At 39.7% G+C, this 18,916-nt stretch overlaps 1 protein-coding gene across 6 annotated transcripts in view; it reads left to right on the top strand.

The window, feature by feature from the left end:
* The window catches only part of DYM (dymeclin), a 215,301-nt gene that overhangs the window by 115,835 nt on the left and 80,550 nt on the right, over positions 1 to 18,916 (top strand). The window contains exon 15 of one of the 6 annotated variants that reach the window (XM_037373247.1): positions 7,366 to 7,613. The exons of the other annotated variants lie outside the window; for them this stretch is intronic. Coding sequence (XP_037229144.1) covers positions 7,366 to 7,606 — 241 coding nt within the window. The 3' untranslated portion in view covers positions 7,607 to 7,613. Of the gene's footprint in view, positions 1 to 7,365; positions 7,614 to 18,916 lie in introns of those variants that run through there. 6 annotated transcript variants of the gene reach the window in all.

The following is an 18,916-nucleotide window of genomic DNA, read 5'->3' as shown; positions in this document are numbered from 1 at the left end:
TGATGGTTTGCCTTTCTTCTGTTTATATTGTTTGAAATAGCATAAATAGGTGGTATTTTAGGCAGAGTAATTTTAACCATTCTCATGGAGTGGATGATCTAATAAGTTGTTGTCATCTGTGTAGTATTTGAGTATAGAATGTATTTTGGTTTGGTTTGACTTTGGGAACATTAAGAGTAAGAACCAAGAGGAGTTCCTAGCACACAAGTTACCTAACATGAGCAGTAGTAAAATGTCCATAGCATGTCACGACATTCTCCCTGCATGTATACAGATAGTCTGGGGTGCTGACTAACATGTGCTGGTTTAATTAGCTTATACTTTCATTGTTTGGCTTTTTTTAAAAAAAAAAAAAAAAAAGAAGAAAGGCTTTTGTATTGGCATTCCCATAAAGTCATGTTGTAGCATAACTGCCTTTTTAAAGTATAGCGATTAAGTCTTCAAACTCAATGAAAGATGTTATTCACTGTGCATTTTTCAAATTCTGCTACAGAAACAATATGACCTAAATATTTAATCAGGCTTAGCAGAATTGGCTTTTTTTTTATTGCTGCAGATGAATCTAGTTTCTCTGAGCTAATACATGTGGCACGTATGTCTTCAAGATCTTACTTTTTCTCAATAATGTTAAAGATTTATAGCCTTCATAAAATCTTGCATGCGCCAAGAGGAAGATTATGAATTACAATTACTTAAACATTAGCATTGGGAATTTTTCTTTTGAATCCTGTATATGCTGTTTCAGACTAGGCTGTATTTACAGAGGGGTTAGTGAATAATGTTTTTATACTGCTTTTCTATATCCTGTTCAGTTTTCTTCATTTCTGTGTTAAAAACATGTTTATGTTTTTGTCTTTGATATATTTGTTTTAAAATTGCAGCTGACTTCACTAGAGAAAATACCGGCTTTCTGGTTTAAATAAATAAGGATGTAAGTGGCTTTGCATGTTTTGCTTAGTGCTGTTGTCTTGTTCAAGTCTGTCCTTAAAACTTTGGATGAAAAAATTTATGTGAGCATACCATGAACTTCAGCACTTCTTATTTTTTAACTCTTATTTTTGCTAAGCGTTTAGTCTGTGGCTGTAGTCTTGTGTACGCTTCTTGAATTATGTGGAGTTTGAGTTAAAAATTGGAAGCTGTATGAGCACCTACACCAAAACAATTGCAATGGTCATTTAGGATGTTGAATTTTCTTCAAACACAAGAAACTGCAGATTTAGAAGAATCTTTAGAAAAGCCTCATCTGTTTATTGGTTTTGATTACATGCGTGTTTCAGACAAGGTCCTCAGAGGGCTTTCAGACAATCAGGGAGGGTTAGTAAAACTGCAGGAAGCCACAGCATCTGTTCATGCCCTGGCAGCCAAGAGGGCAAACCGCATTCTGGGGTGCATCAAACACAGTACAAGCAGCTGGTCAAAGGAGGTGATCATGCCACTGTATCCAGCATTGGTGAGGCCTCACCTTGAATACTGAGTGTGGTTCTGGGCCCCACAGTTCAAGAAGGATTGTGAAGGTCATTGAATGCATCCAGAGGAGCTCAACAAAGGTAGTGAAAGGGCTGGAAGAAATGTCCTATGAGTAGCTGAGGACTTTGGGCTTGCCCAGTTTTGAGAGAAGGAGGCAGGGGAGCAACCTTATTGCTGTCTACAGCTTCCTGAGGAGATGTGGAGGGTGGTTCTGAGCTCATCTTCCTGGGATTCAGTGATAGGGTGCGTGGGGATGGCTTAAAGCTGCATCAGGGGAAGTTTAGACTGGGCATTAGGAAGCATTTTGTTACTGAGAGGATGGTCAAACCCTGGAACAGGCTTCCTGGAGAGGCGATCAATGTCTGAAGCCTGTTTTGAGAGGCATTTGGACAGCACCCTTAACAACATGCTTTAACTCGGTCAGCCCTGAATTGATCAGGCAGTTGGACTAGATGATCGCTGTAGGTCCCTTCCAACTAAAAATATCCCATTCTGTTTGTTCCCATGGGATGTGACGCTGCAGTTCAGCTTCCGGCTAACCTCCACCTTTCCAGTGGCTCTTGACATCAGACTCCATTGGTTTTAAAGTGGAGTTTTTATGACCTTGTTTAACTGCTGTCATCAGAATACCATTACTGATTGAGATTGTCCAAGATTCTATGGAAACATTTCTTTACCATCATCAAATCTGCACTAAATTACAAATATAGATATATTGGGTTGATTTTTATATGTATATAAAAAAAGGTTCCCCTCCATGTGTATGAGTGGCAGGCAGTGATAAGTGTGTACAGGGAAAGTCTCCGCCCTCTCTGAGGTCAGAGTGATGATGAGAGCATTCATTTTAACTCCTGCTGGTTCAGACAAATCTAAAAAGCTCTCAGGAAGAGGACCAGCGCTCCAGGATTACAGGAGATCGGTATAAGCGGGTGAGAGTATCCTCACAGCAGCCGAATGTAGGCGTTCACCTCTCTGAAGATTTATGAGAACAAGCTGTCCTTGCAGGGTGGTGGTGGGAAGGAGAACTCCAGAAGCTGGGGAGAGTTATAAGGAAGAGCAGTTTTCCCCTTGAGCAAACTTACTTTTTTTTTCTTTCTCTGAGTGATGTAGCTGACTGATGTGTTTTGTTAGGGCTTGGGTTTTTTTTCCTGGTTTGGTGATGGTTTTTTTTTCTTTTCCTTTTTTCTTGTGTCATTTGCCCAGCCAATGCTGAAGCTTCCTCCCTGCCTTTGTAAGGACATGTAGTGATAGGACCAAGGGGTAATGACTTTAAACTGAAAGAAGGTAGATTTAGGTTAGGTATTAGGAAGAAATTCTTTACTGTGAGGGTGGTGAGACACTGGAATGGGTTGCCCAGAGAAGCTGTGGGTGCCACATCCCTGGAAGTGTTGCAGGCCAGGGGCTTGTGTTGTTGGACAGGACTTACAGCAACCTGGTCTAGTGGACGGTGTCTGCAGGGATGTTGGAGCAGGATGGTTAAGGTCCCTTCTAATCCAAACCATTCTATGGTTCTGTGCCTTCTCATTTTATACCAGCCGCTAGGCAGCATTAGGTAGTGCCAGGATCAGGGAAGAAACATAGTCACAGAATCACACAGAATCCCAGAATGGTCAGGGTGGGAAGGGCCCTCTGGAGACCATCTAGTCCAACCCCCCGCTAGAGCAGGTTCACCTACAGCAGGTTGCTCAGTCGTGTCCACACAGGTTTTGAGTATCTCCAGAGCAGGAGACCCCACAGCCCCTCTGGGCAGCCTGTCCCAGGGCTCTGCCACCCTCGAGGAAGTTTTCCCTCATACTCAGACGGAACTGCCTGTGCTGCAGTTTGTGCCCGTTGCCCCTTGTCCTGTCGCTGGGCACCACTGGAAAGAGCCTGGCCCCGTCCTCCTGGCACCCGCCCCGAAGGTGTTTGTAGACGTTGATAAGCTCCCTTCTCAGTCCTCTCCTCTGCAGGCTAAAGAGGGCCAGCTCTCTCAGCCCTTGCTCATAAGGGAGATGCTCCATGTGATATATGGTATGATATATCTCAGGTATGAAAAGCCATCACTCTTGGATGCCAGAAACATGAGTACAAAAAATTCTCAAGTAGCAGGTAGTTTACAGGCCTCTTCACAGGTGTTGTGTTCTCTGTGCTGTCTTTTACAGTATCAAATTATTTTAGATGTATTTTTATTCAAAAATTTGCTTCTTTCATGGTTAGCAAATAAACCTTTTCTGTGGTTGGTTTTGGTGTTTGTTCAATTTTTGTCTCTTTCTTTCAATTCCCCATCTGCTTGGTGTAGTAGAGAAAGTGAAAATCAAGAAGCCCACAAAAAAACCCTATGGGAGTAAACCCTTGGGGACTTCTGAATGCCACTTTCTGGCTTCATAAGGCTTGAGTTTAAGTGCTTTGATTTGATGCCTGTCCATTTTGAGCATCTTCACTTAGCTTAAAGATGTCTTTGGGTTTCCATGTTCTTTTCCATCCAGTTTGTATTCTGGAATCATAAGGAATTGCAGCTGACCTGATGTGAGACATGGCTGACTACCAGGCAGAAATGATCCTGTCGCTTCAGTCTCCAAAATGCTGATGCTAACCTCTGTTGGTCTGGGTCTGAAATTTTTGGGGTTCTGTGGCTTTAATGGCTATGGCTACTAAAGGCAAAAAATGTTGATAACGAAGTTTAATGGAGCATATAGAATTCCTTTAATAGATTTAAATATCTAGAGACTAGCTATGGTAATATTTGTGTAGTGAAAAGGCATTAGAGAAGTTTTATTTTCATTACCTAAAAAAAAAGTTTATTGTTGTGTAAGAGTATGTGTGTATATATATATTTATTTACTTTTCCAGTTGGGATAACTCAAGTCCCCCCAGTTTACCAGACTTACGTAACCAGACAGTCTACTTACTTTTCAGGTATTGGAAGTTGACACTGCATTGTTTTATAATCAGAAGTCAACATGTTAATCAGTTGGCTTTTACTTTTTATGAGGGAATATAATCTTCTTCTGGAGTGGGATCTTATTACAGCATGAGCTACAGTTTTGTCCTCGGGGTAAACAGAATACATGAATAATAGATGCACACATGCCATCAATCAAGTATAATGTTCTTTATTTTTTGCAATATTGCTTTTTCAATTTTTTAGTACTGTATTGTAGTTGAAGGTTGCCCTTTGCTGTAAAGTAAAAGTAATATGCCCCATAAAACATAGAGAAAACAAAAATTTTGGTAACGTGACTGTAGATCTAGCAGCTGTTGGAAAACTGATTTCTGGTGGATCAAGTAAGTCTGATTTCTACCTTTATATCCATGAGTACTCAGTGAAAGTTGGATGTAAGTTTTTCTTAATGCACATATCTGTTGAAGGATCTACGCTTTGACTTTATTCAGGTTTAGCTTAAAGGATTTCATAATGAGGATGCTTAGTCTTTGGTATGATGCAGGCTACACTGGTCACAGTGGCTGAATGCAAGTTAGAAAATGCAGGCTTATGGGATTGCATTGCTCTTGGTATGGGTTTAAAAACCACACCTCTCAGTAAACAAGTTGAACTTCAAAAAAAGGAATGACCTTGCCCTTATTGCCTGAACTGATGAAAAGGAGGATTACAGAATTGCACTGGCCATACTGTATAAATACCCAAGAGTATTGGTGACACTGGAAGGTTTTGTTTCTGAAGTGTGACTCTTGGAGCCAATAGCTCCAGTGACACCCAGAGCTGGCTCAGAAAATTCTCTGCCTGGATAAGCGGTCCCTCCTGTGCTCGGTCCCATCTGTGCTGTGACAGGATGAGGTGACGGCACTGACACTAGCAGCAGTGGGAGGGCAGTGCTGCTGGCACTGTCTCTCTCAACAGGGCACGAAACCTCTGAGTGTAGTTTTTTAGAAGTTTCTCCTCCTCCCATTGCATGCTGCGTTCTCGTCCAGTTTGTCAGTTAAGCCTGGTCATTGTGCTTTAGGGGATCAAGTCTTGTTCTTACCTATGGAGAGACTGGCAGGGGTCAAAAATAACCGATAGTAGAAGGCACTTTATATTACCTGACAGAAGTCTAACAGGATCGAATGACTGGAATGAGACCTACACAGGCTTGAAATAAGGTACAATTTTCTAATAACAAGGCTGGTAAAACATAGTAAATGGCAATAGCAGATTCTTGACCATTTTAACTAAGAAGCATAATTCTAAAATATGCTCTTTCGTCTGGTTTTGGAAAAAATTCTGTGGGTAGCTGGAATGACACGCTCGTGTGTTGAGGGTTCCCTTTGGTATGGGATCCTGTAAATACCATTCTTGTCCATCCCCAGCCTGTGGAGTGAGGAGAATAGCCTCTGTTGCTCAAAGCATGCAGTGGTCAAAAAAAAAGGCATGATGGCTTAAAGAAATTGCCTCCTTGCAGCTGCTTCCTCTCCTGAAAACTAATATATCTGCAAATGAAGGGCCAAAAGGGATTGTGTGTTCCTCAACTTCCAAAGCAAAGGTAGGTCACTGACTGTAGCCCAGTACTGAATGCTATTTAAACTGAACATTGAGTTTAATGAAGTCTTAGGCTTAGAGCCCCACAGTTTGCATTCAAGGATTAGCTGTCGGTGGCACTCTTTTTCTGTCCTGTTCTTTGCCCAAGGTCCATGAATAGTTTGGTCACCTGAAAGAGTGTTAGGCCCACGTGACTATGCCTAGTAGAGGGATTATAGAGAGATGCTATCCTGTGAAATGCAGGTGGTTGGGTAGGTAACCCATTGGCCAAGTTTCAACCTATGAAGCTATAAAACGATGGCTTTTTGATTTGGTGGGGGCATTGTAGTTTAGAGCTCAGGTGTTTGCTGATTCAGTTTCATAAATCACTTGGTCTTCATTCTCTGCACTGGAAACTTATCCAGTTTAGCACTCGGAGGGTATGTCTATACTGGAGAGATACCTGGGCTGCAATGGAGACAGCAAACATCCTGGTAGGAGCATCCTGATATTATCTCAACTATGTTTTAGGCTGCTTAAGGTGCTTTCTGGAGGACTTGCCATACTCTATACCCTGAGCTGTATACCATTATGCAGTGAACTATTTTCTACACAAAACCTATAGTAATAGATGTTTGAGGTCATGTGATATACGTGCTTCATAGATTACCAGTTTGTTGCAGGTGAACTACTCTTAATTTATTTTCCTTTCCATTATGAGTGGGAGGATATCTTGGAAATAGGCATAGGCAATATATCTCTTAATTAAGAGCATTCAGAGTTTGTTAGTGTGAATATGAAATATTTTATTGATTGCTCTGTGGTTATTTCATGGAAGTGATTGTATTTTTTCCTGAAAAAGCTGAGCAGGTCTTAAGTGTGTAAGTCAGTTATGATAAAGCCCCATGTTTGAGGAACTAGAATTCAATACAGGAATACTCAATACAATTCAATACTGGAATACCAGGCTGCAAGAGCAGTTTGCATTGTTCAGTGTGTGACTTTTTTTCCCCTGAAGTCAGATGCCAATTTCCATGAAAATTAGTTAAATTTTGTGAATAAACTCAGGTTTTCTTAATGATGGACTTTATAAACTGGGTTCAGACTCGTGCATTTATATTTGCAGGGCAAATTGAGAGAGGCAAAAACCATGGTATCAACTGGGGAAAGAAAAGGTGGGGGGGTGGGGGGGGAAGAGAAAAAAAGCCCAAATTCTTGTGTGTCGAACGCGTGAGACTTGTCAAGTTCCCTTTACAGTAGTGACAGAACCAGCGTATGGGCACAGGCTAACAGATCTGTCTGTCTCTTGAAACTGTTGTTTTATGTCAAACTGCTCCATTGCTTACTTGGCATCTTCCATTGACTCTTGGCACGAAACCCAAGGGCGTTAAACCATGAATTAGCTTTCTTAAAGGAAAATACCTCTTTTTTCTGTTTTTTCTCCCTTTACCCTTGTCTTTCAGTTATACCTGCCGCCACTTGCGGAGATATGTATATGTCTTGGACAAACTGTATTTCCCCCACTCTCACTGCTCTACGCTGCAGCATTGCTTCTCGACCCTCAGTGACAATGGAGAGGAACTCTTGTCTTTAACTTGTTCTCACATTCTCAGATCCTATGCTTCCAGGTTATTAACCTCTGCTCTCCATTTACTGCATGCTGCATGTTCTGTGACTGATCTGTGCATGTTTTCAGTAAACTGATGAATAACGTTAATTTCTAAGGGGATGGTTTGTGTCTTTATGGCATCCTTGATTGTATATCCTAAAAAGTGTGGTAGAAATGGGAATCTAATGATAGTTTGGTTTGCTGTTTTTTTTTTTTTTATTTAGAATACAACTTCTGGAATTAATGTGTGGCCTTGGGAAGTTTTAAATGCTTTTTATGTGAAAGTGTTTTAATCCTTTTCCAAAGCTCTGACATAAGAACATAAGCTGCCATTCACAAAGCATCCACACAGTTATGTAGTTCATCTGGAATTAGTGCAGAGATAGAAGTTGTCTTACATGTAAATGTCCAATACTTCCTTGACATCCATTGTTTCAGTAGCATTGGCTATAGAAATTTTCCAGAATGGGAAAGGTAGAACTTCTCCCTCAAGTTCAGTAAATTGGCATGGCACTTAATGATAAGGTAGATCTGCCTTTTTTGATACGCCTAATCAGTTTTGACTATACAGAATAAGAATGGTGAGAATCCATCAGACCAAACTGACAACATAAAATCCTTGTTCATGATACAGAATTATAGATACTTTAGAGAAACTGTGAAATAGTGGGAATTTAAAAATAAATTCTACTTCAGATACCTAAATGCTTCCTCTGAGCTGTTTAGTCCAAGTAAAAATTTCAGTTTTACTATTTCACTGTTGATGCTGTGGCTAATTAAATATATTAATCATGACCCTCGAAGCTTTAGAAAAACAAGGAAAAAATTGCATGGCAAAATTGATCTGAACATGGAAAGCATCCAGGGTGGAAATGCAGCTTCCCAGCTAAGCCAGCATACAATAGCAATAGACCACACAGTAAACATAAGTAAAACCAGCTTGTTTGTCAAGGGAAGAAAATATGGCATGTGAGCTGAAATAGCTTTTTTTGTACAAAAGATATTTTATGGTAGTACATAATGATGGAGAGTTAGACTGAAGGGTCTCAACAGGAGATGAAAATCTAGCTGTCCCAGGGGCATTCTCCAGATTAATTTGGAACAGGCGTACAGTATTAAAGTAGACAAAACCTTAAGATTTCAAAGGTATTGTTTAAAAATACATAATAATTATAATAATGACAGTCCACACCAAAATCTTGTTTAAGATGGAATGTTTTACACGTAGGAATGATATGCTGAAGATGTAAAAGAAATAGCTTAATTATTCCAGCTTGTTTCAGTGAAATTTTGGTAGTTCTGTACAGTGCGACACTGTTAAGTTGCCAAAATCATCCTTGGGAGACTGAGTACTGCTCCATGGATGTTACATCTTTCAGGTGGCTTTGTGGATGAAAATGAGCACTGGTAACACTGCCTGCATCTTCATATAAGAAGCTTGTGATATTTTAGAGCAAAATGTTCGTCTGGTTGGTCCCCATACTGAAAGAGTTGGAGAAGTAGTTTACTGGTACCACTCTGAAATGGGACTGATGCATCAGCTGAGTTATATTAGAATATATCAGCCTGGGACCTTGTAAAATCTCCAGTTTTCATTACAGGCTATCCTTTTGTTGGATAGGGGGAGGACAGAGTATTTGACATAGAAATTGCTGTTAAAAAAATAGAGGTAGCAGTTTTCAGTGGCGAATTCTCGGGCGTTGATCTGGTAATATATGGTTAGAAAAGTGTGTGCTCAGGAAATGTGCTTGCATAAGTCTGGAAATAGCATTGCATACAGTGGCATAAGTGGTAGTGTCAGAAAAAAAAAGTGGTTTTTGTGTGAATCCATGCATCCATCTTATATTAAGTATGGCAGTATTTTATCCTGGGAGCAGCCCTCTTAGAGAAGAGATGGAATGCATAAATTACAAAAGGCAGAGGATAATTAATTATGGCGATTTATAAATCTTGACCCTCCCATCCAGGCCTCTTTGCAGTGCTCCTGGTAAAGAATATAAAACTTGTCCCTGGGTAATGACTGGTCTCTAATGCTGTCCTGATACCCCTAGATGATGATGCTTGTCTTTAGACATCCCATAGAATTAAATTTTGTTGCTATTTTGGTATGTTTCGGGTGCAAACACAAATATGTACATTAACAGTTGTACCTTTAATTTGAAGGTGGGGAGAGGTAATTAATACAAGTAAAACAAAGGGGAAAAGATGGAGGTGGCTTCGGAATAATGGCACTGACTAATTAGTAGTAGTTAATAATCACTGTTTTCCATTAAAGGACTTTAAAAAAAAAAGGGGGGTTGTGCTGCTGACTGATTAATGCTGTTCACATTTTCAAGCTGCCATGGATTTGTGTAAGATGCTGGTGGTGAGCTAGCAAATCTATAGACACACCGGTTCCACACTTACTGAACAGCTAGTGCTGGTTAAAGCTGGGGAGAGGGGGAGGAAAATAGTCTATAGTCTGCTGTCCTGCAGGGAGTAAGCCTGCAGCACCGGGTCTCCAGGCAGCTTTAATTGGGATTTGGTGCCAATGTTGCTTTTGGTGGCTTTTCCAAATCATAAAAACAGATGAGGCACAATACCTGGTTTATTATGCGATGCATTAGCATAGCATAAACATTGAGCCTGGGATTGTAATCTGCCATTCCTACTGTCTAATAATTCTGTTGTGGCTGTGCTATTTATTGATTATTGCAGTAACTGTGCTTTGTGATGTGAAATGTATTCTCCCACTCTTACCATTATGGTTTCCTTTTGAATTGCATGTTCATCGTGTGATGTTCTAATGCTCGTGTGTGTTCCATTTTTGTTTTAAACCTCTTTGTGGTGCAGTCAATCTCAGGAAAATTGCTTTTGAAAATGAAACTTGTTTAGTGCATGTACTAGCAAAAGGCAGCCAACAAGCAATGATTTGTTTTAGGATGCTGAACAAATTAAGGACAGTTTTATTTTCATAGCTAGCTTGACATGGTGTGTGTGAAAGCAGGAAATATGGTTTTGCTGAACCTTGTAAATTGAGTAAACATGTTAGTGAAGCAGTAGAGCACAAGGAAAAATTGTATGGATTCATTTGAATTTAAGGGGGTTTTTGCCAGATAAAGGCAAAGAAATAGAATGTCAAATTCACACAGTTTACCTGTTTTGCATATCTTTTATTACTTAATGCTAGGTTTGTTTAAACAGCAAAATGTATCTAATAAGTTTTTAATACTCCCTTTCAGAAGTGTTCTGGCACATTTGTGTGAAGCCTGTAGAGGATAAGCTTTGCAACCATACTCCTCCCATGCCATTGGAGTCGATGGGATTATGCAATTACATTAATTTAAGAATGTGCAGTCTTTCTGGGATCAGGGCCTTGGAGGTTAGCTTTGAAAAATACTGCTGATTACCAGAAATGTTTCTGTTGCTGCAACATGATGGCAAAGTACTGCATAAAGCCAACTTGTATTCATTATCCAGTTGTCAGCTCCTTTTTCTGTTGGAGTGTGAGCTGTGCTGGGATGTCAGGGCTGGATCCCAGGAATGTATAGACTGTCCTTTGCCCTCATGAGGATTACTGGCCCGTCCTACAGTACATACAGGAATGGTGTCAGAGTATCATCCTCAGTACCAGTTAAAACGTTTTCAAGTCTGTCATTTCCTTTGGCTTTTGTCTGTGAAGGGAAGGTGGGGAGAAACATGAGGCAGGTATGTTTGGTTTTGCATGATACCATGTTCTTTTGCAATACGGAGAAGTACACCCATTAGTGTGCTTTCAAGTGGCTTTTGACAGGTGAGAGTTCTTTTTCTCTGATTCTGTAGATGGTCTTGAGCATTTGCTTATTCAGTTCTTAAGCAGTTAAAAAACTGAAAATCTTACCCTAAGTTAGTGCAGGTAAAATAGTACATCAGCCTTGCACAGGTGCTAGCTGGATAACAGAAGATCTGGGTGTTGTCTTCCAGAGCCCTTCTGAAGACTGGTCCTTTTCCATATTCCTGTTATTTCCAGTTAAAGCACTCGATTATAATTAACCTGTGAAAACAGTTTGTATCTCTTCTGATACTTGCTCCAAGTGATATTTTCAATATGAAGCACCAAATACTGACACTTAGGTCACTGGGAGCTTAACCTGTGAGAGGTGATATTGAAAGTGTTCACCATGGAAAGACAATCAAAGCAATACTGAGAAATAGTAACAGCTATAGGATAAATATCTAGTAGGTGGGACAACGTATAAACACAGAAATAAACAAGATGAGCAATATTATTTTGATTTTAGTGAGCATTTAAATGGCAGGGTCTCTATTTGGTATCACAAGTTGTCCATACAGAGGGAGGTCAGTGCAGGTGGGCTTCCATCCAGAGTGGTGTGTGAAAACAAAAATGTTGTTGTAAATTGGTGTAGGCAGATGAAATTGGTTGAGAATGAGGCAATTTCCAAAGGTGACAAAAATCTTACTTCTGTAGGAAAATTTTGCTTGAGTCTTATCTTATAAGGGGTGCCAGCCTCATGAACTATTGAAAACCTTTTTGGTGAATGATAAAAGTCCATGAGAGAAGGAAAATAATTTGTGGTGTAGGAATTGGACCTTATGGAAAAGGCTTTTAAGTCTTTATAACATTTGAACAGTGGCTTGCTATTTTTCACATTTTACAAATAACCCAGTATGTCATAGGATTAGAAGTAGAATACTGAAAATGGCAGAATCTAGACCCGTCACCGGCAAGAAGTAGCTTCACTTCATTTCTCACTAAAGCACACTGGTTTTAGAAAGGTAGATAACTTAGTTTAAAATTGGTTGTTTTTTTCCCAAAAAACCTTACTTCTCCAATTAAAATGTCTAAAAACCTTGATAGATTTAAAGACTTTTAAAGAATAAACTAACTTGGTACTCTTTTTTTGGTAATACTAATTTAAAATCTTTTTCTTCAGGATATTTTAATAAGATGCACCTTGCCTCCAAAACTGGCGCCTGGCTGTTGGTCTATGGGTCCTTCTCCTTTTCCTTTTCTTTTTCCTTTCTGCTCCCACAAGCACAAATTTGTGTGCTCCGCTCAACCTCCTGCCAAGCCAGGAGGCTGATGAGAACAGAACTGGTACCCATTCAGGCATTACAATATCAGTGCATTATCATAGGGTATAATTATGGGTTGGTTGGGAAATGTTTGTTGTTACTGAGAGAGCATTATTCATCCAGCTTCTAATGTCAGAGTTGGAGATTGTGCATTTTTGTGACAGTTAACAAAATTATTCTCTTAACGTGTTCACCTGTACATTGACAAATTCCAGCTGTTGCCATTACCAGTGTTTAACCTAGAGACTCAAAGATGGTCTGTTTCCTAATGGGTTTAATATTCATTGTTTTACTTTTTATTTTCAATGCAAACCCAGTGCTGTGGGTTGATGTAATAATAATTGATTTCAGGGGTTATGGTAGATGCATTTGAAATTTCAGTCTTAGGTAGACTATGGAACAGCTGACAGAATTTAATCAACTCAAGTAAGTAAAAGTAAGAACTAGTGAAAATGGACAAATGGAATAAAAAGAGACAATCAAGCTACATTAATATTTCTCAGAGGGTTCAGGCTGCTTTGTTAATACCAATATGCTGAGACTTCTATAGAGCAGTCTTTAAGTTTTAATGGAAACTCTGTTCTCTGAGCTTCCATGCAAAATATTTTGGGTGGACTCTTACTGATCTGGGATCAGGTCAGGAGTTGAGGCTTTTTCTTTGGCTACTGCGATGGTGTGGAACATTTCCCTGAAATCCAGCTCATTTAATAATTTTCCTTTGGAGGAAAAAAAAAATAGAACTAAAAAAAAAAAAGAGGTCAGATGTTGGTTGAATTAACGTAATTTAATGTTTTATTGCTTTTTGATCGTGGTTTTTTAGTCAGCTGCTGATAATTTTATTGAAGGGTTGGTCTTTTTTATTATGGAAGGATCACTCAATGCTCAACATTGAGTGACTTGGCAGAGAGGAATTGTTTATAAATAATTCTATTACAAATTATTTGTCTTGTACTGCACAACATATCGATCAAGAAAACAGTGAGATATAAAATCAATGCTGTGGGTATTTGGTGGGTGAGAAATTGCTTAACTTGTAGGTCTCAAAATGCTCTTTAACTGGATACTCATCAAGTGGGTGCACATCTAGTGGAAACCCTCGTGTGCTGGTTCGTTAACTCCTATGCTATTTTAAATAATGTATTGAGAATAGTTTTCAGGGAAGCAGTGATCAATGAAGGGGAAAATTGCTGATATCAAAAAATAACCATCTAAGTGTGATGCAAGCAAGATGTATTTTCATAGAGCCAGTGGCATTTCACGCACATGGGTCACACTGTTGTGATAATAGAGCCAGGTAGCACTGACTTTGAAAAGACTTGGAAGTCCACTAGGGCAGTTTTAGGAGTTTACTCTGAAATTATCTGGGAGATTGAGAGGAAATAAACCCTTTAAAACAGGATCCTTTAGTATGCAAAAATATAATGCACTCCAGTAGCTGGAAATTGAAGCAAAAACAGGTGAGGCTGGTTCATGGTTTTTTACATGGTGGATGATTCACTGGAATAGTTTAGCAAGGGCTCTGAATTTCCCAAGATTGGGATTTTTAAATGAGATTGGAAACTTTCCTAAAAGGTATGTCCAAGTCCGGCCACAGTTATTGGACTTGAAGGAGGAAGTAGCTGAAGGAATTCCTATGGCTTGTGTCAGACAAGCTGATCAAAGTGGCTTTTCTGGCATTAAAAATTGGAGTTACAGGCAGATTGCCATGCAGGATTTTGTTGTTCTGTTTGTCTTACAGAATTTCTTTAAAAGGCTGTGTTTTGATTCAGAATTTTCCCATTACAATTACAATTCAGAAATTTCCCATTACAAATGTTATTTTCTGAGGTACTATCCCCCAGGTGATCTGACCCAAATAGTACAAAACAGCGCAGTTTGCCTAAACCCTGCATTCTTGTGCACACACAAAAAAATCAAATTGAAATGGAAAAATTGCAGGAATTATGTTCTTTCTATAGAATAATCTTTATTCCGCCCACCCTAGTAAAAATTTATCACAGACATGATCTAGACGCATTCTGCCACATTAGTACGTGAAACTAAAACACATCTCGATCAGATGGAATTATTTTTAATTGAATGCTTATGAGCCCATGTTCCCATGAGATGAAACTGGAACAAAATTACTTTCACACATTTCCATTGTAGCAGTATATTCAGAGTCCGGGGGTTTTGTGTTCATACGTAATGTCTGGCAATTAATCAGGATTGGGGAGGTGTTTTATTCTTTTATAAATATGTAAATAAGCTATTGTTTCGAGACTAAAAAGAGAAATATTCTATAGCTTGCCTGAAGAGTTCAAGAGAATGCTAATAAAATGCATGTCTTACTGAATATAGTTTAATAGTTTATAGCTGAAAGCAGGAAGGATTTAAGCTCATGTTAGCTAGCCTTCTGTTTAGACCAAGAAGCCTTAGTGAGGTTCAGCTCCTCTGTAGTATCTGCTGACTTTTCTAGGGTGCAGAACATCACCTCTGCAGCAGCTTCAGTAAGTCATCTTCACTGGCAGCATGGAGTGCAGCATAGGTATTCCTTGTTTTGTCCATCTAGGTGATGCACTGTTATCTATTTTGGTTTCCTAGGCAGCATTGCATGAACTTTGGCTAGTGAAGGCAATTTAGTAAAATGTAATTATTGCCCAAATATAGAAAATTATTCACTTAGAAAATAACAAACATATGTTACTTATTCAAAACATCTTCCAGTTTGTCAAATTAAAGCACAGATTCTCACCAAAGCTACATTTTGGCTTGTGCAGAAGTCCTTTATGAGCTCTCGTTGCGAATCAGCCAGCTGTAGCTGTGAGTCCATCACTCCTTATGTTTGGATAAAATGAGTGGAAAGTACTGACTGCAGCTGGAATTATCACAATTGATAATTGTGATTAAGATGTTGCCACCAGAATGCCTGAAGTTAAGCATCAAAATGTGTACTTTTTTTTTTCCTTTTAAACAGTGAGGAGCATCTACCTCTTGCAATGAATTGAGAACTAAATGTTTAATCCATACACATGGATGCCTAGAGAGAGAAATGTGTGTGTCTGCCTGGAGCTGGGTAGTGCCTTAAGTACTGAAATATTTGAGAGACCTTTGCAAACCTTGAGTAACAAATGGTTCACAAATACCCTGGAAGAATGATGGAGCAAATAACTTTGCAGATATCTCTTGGAAACAGAGATAGAGGTGATTAAGGGATGCAAATCGTACATGTGACTGGTGGGATGAATGAAATTTTGGCAAAGGACTAGGAAGAACAGAAGCAAGAAGATATTTATGTTGTTAGTGTAGGAGATAAGACCATTGGCTTTTCAGGTTGTATGCAAAGTATCCTGCTCCATAAGATATATAAAATTTTAGCTCAGCGGTAATTTTTAATCAATAAACCGAACAATCAATAGTGCAGTTACAAAAGAAAAAAAAAAAAAAAACTCACAACACACTCCTAACATTGTAGGTGGCTTTCACTTGAAATGTAATTTTGTTAGTGGGATGTTGTGTGTAAGATGTGTGGCTAAGTAGTCAGCTGATTTTGGGCTGATTGTACAAGCACATGGAGTTGTTCTACATACTGGCTAACTTCAGGATACTTAATGGTATGTTTGTTTAAAAGTGAGGAGTCCGAGGGTTAAACTTTGTAGTAAAATCAAGAATATTTTTTCTTCCAGTAAGCCCAGACTGTCTCAAAGCAGATACTGTGATATGTGCTGCAGAGATGTTCTGTGCAGGAGCTACAGAGTAGAACTGCTTAGTGAAAATACCTGAGAGTTTTAATTTTCCTAATTAATTGCAGATCTGAGTAACATGAGTGTTGAAAACTAAAAAAAACCCCAAACAACAAATACAACAAAAATACCTCAAACGCACCAAAAAAAAGTAATACCCAAACAAAAACCCCCAGACTTTTTCATTTTATATTTGATTAACAGTGTAAGTGATCAGAAGCATCATCCTTATGGTTCTCTTTCTGGAGTAGTTTTGGGAGGTCTCCCAGCTGTCCAGCCGTTCCATTTAAACTTGATTCTCCAGCAGAGAGGCAGTGCCACCGGTGGGGTGTCATAAGCCCATTGCAATGAAGCCAAAGCCCCTGAGCTGCTGGGTCCCGTGGACCTGGCCTGGCTCCCTGGGGGACATGGGGGCTGCACAACTCCCAGGTGGCCAGGGCAGGATGGTGAGGAAAGGAACTGGCAGGGGGGAACAGGGACCATTGTCAGCTTGCTTAACAGAGGCGTAAATGCTAACGACTTAAACTGGCATCCAGATCCCTTCATACTGATCTAAATGACCCAAAATGTTCCAGATTTGCAGAATTAAGAACACTGTAAGAACTCTTCCTTCTGTTCTTTTCATTTCCAGTTTCTAATGAAGCATCCAACTACAAGAACTGTCATTTCTTCTCACATGTTGGTATCGCTATTCCTCACCACAACCTATTTGACCAAGAAATGCAGAGTTGTGGGGGAAAATTAGTCAACTTTTTGTTTTAATCCTCCAGAGGATTGATTTAAGTTGTGTAAGGAGGTTTTGGATCCCCACTGTACAGCAGGATGTAGGGGTTGAGAGCTGTGAACTATTCTTAAGTGTTTTTGTTCTTTCGTGTTTGTAAGCTGAATTTGTGAGAAAACATTGATGAGAATGCTCCCACTGCACCAGCCACAGATCAGAAGAAGCAGTGGGAGAGGAAAATAAGAACAACCACAACTGGTTTCCAAAGATGACTAATCCTGCAGCCCCAGTGTAACCTCCAGGACAGTGATTAGCATTTGGCTTTTCTTCTAAATGCTGGAAGAGTTTTCTGGGGCGTCAGCCTAGCTGAAAACTAGTTCAATACGTGTACATTAATGAAAGAAGATTTTAAAGTTTCCATTTCATGTTCCTGCCTCACATACTTGGTTACTTTAAAGACTTCTAGGTGCATAATGTGTGGTATCACATCTCCTCTATGTTCCTTATTAGGTATCAGAACATTCTGTGGAAGGGGAAAATTCAATTTTGTAGGTACAGTAAAATTGGTACCTTAAGGGAAGTCACCTATCAGGAATAGTGTGATAGGGTTTTTGACTTCCAGTGGGTGAAAATTCAACTCTCACATTTTGTAAGCCTGCATAGGTTGAAGTGTGGTCCAGCTTAGTCATCTTCCAACGAGAAGTGAGCCTGAGGATCCTCCACCCTACTGAAGGTGAACCTCAACCCTACTGACTGTTAGATACCACTAAAGTTCTTTTTATGCGTTTAGTAGTGCACGGTCCTACAAGAGCTGTGCTTTCTTAAATTAGAATTTTACTGTGAATTCTGCTGTGATTGCGCCTCAGTTTTGCAGAAGAGTTTTAAGAGACTTCAACATAGATGGTTTCCTTTTCTCCACAGTGCAAAAGGGTGCAAAGCCTTGCTTTCAATGTAGTGCTAACCCAACAGAAATTAAAAACTGGTGATTATTTAAAAAAAAAACCAACAAAAAACTACACAACTAAAAATAAATCAGTAAAATCAGATCTTTCTGATGCTGCATTCTTCTAATTAATCACCAAGCCATCCTCTTGCTACTGCAGGATTTTACCCTAACATATATTTCCTGTATTTCCCAAGGTGTTTTGTAGTGAAATTTTGGCTTTCCTGATTTCTACATTGACTTGGTGCTCATTTCCAGCAGGCAGTATTCCTTGCATTTTGTTGTTTGTTGCAGCTGTGTTAAATGTTTAACCATGTTCATGGTGATTTCAGGGAGTCACCAAGTTGCTGAGGCTGGGAGGCATCTCTGGAGATTGTCACGTCCAAGCTCCTGCCAAAGGCAGGGTCACCTAGAGACAGTTGCCAGGGCTATGTCCAATTGATTTTTAATACCTCCAAGGACAGTGACTCCACAAATTCTCTGGGTAACATTTTTTCCAATGTTTAAATGCAGTTTCTTGTATTTCAGTTTCTCTCATTTCCTCTTGTCCTTTCTTTGGGCACCACTGTGTCTGGCTTCATCATCTTTATACCTTCCCATCAGATATGCACACTGAGATCCTATCAAGCCTTTTCTTGCTCTCTCAGCCTCTCTTTGCATGTCAGATGCTACAGTCACTTAATCATCCTGTGGATCTTTGCTGGACTCACTCCAGTACGTGCATGTGTCTACTACTGGGGAGCCCAGGGCCCCAGGTAAGGCTTTTCCAGTGATCAGCAGAGAGCATCGCCTCCCTTGATGGGCTGGCAGCGTTCTGCCTAATGCAACCCATGGTGCTGTTGCCTTTCTTTGCTGTGAGGGTTCACTGCTGACATACGTTCAACTTGGTGTCCACCTGGACCCTTAGGTCCTTTTCTGCAAAACTGCTTTTGAGTTGGTCAGCCCTCAACATGCAGGATCTTGT

Source organism: Falco rusticolus, chromosome Z (genome assembly GCF_015220075.1).
Source record: "Falco rusticolus isolate bFalRus1 chromosome Z, bFalRus1.pri, whole genome shotgun sequence".
Lineage (NCBI taxonomy): Eukaryota > Metazoa > Chordata > Aves > Falconiformes > Falconidae > Falco > Falco rusticolus.
Note: the sequence above shows the minus strand (reverse complement) of the source record. Positions and strands in the feature narration are given on the sequence as shown.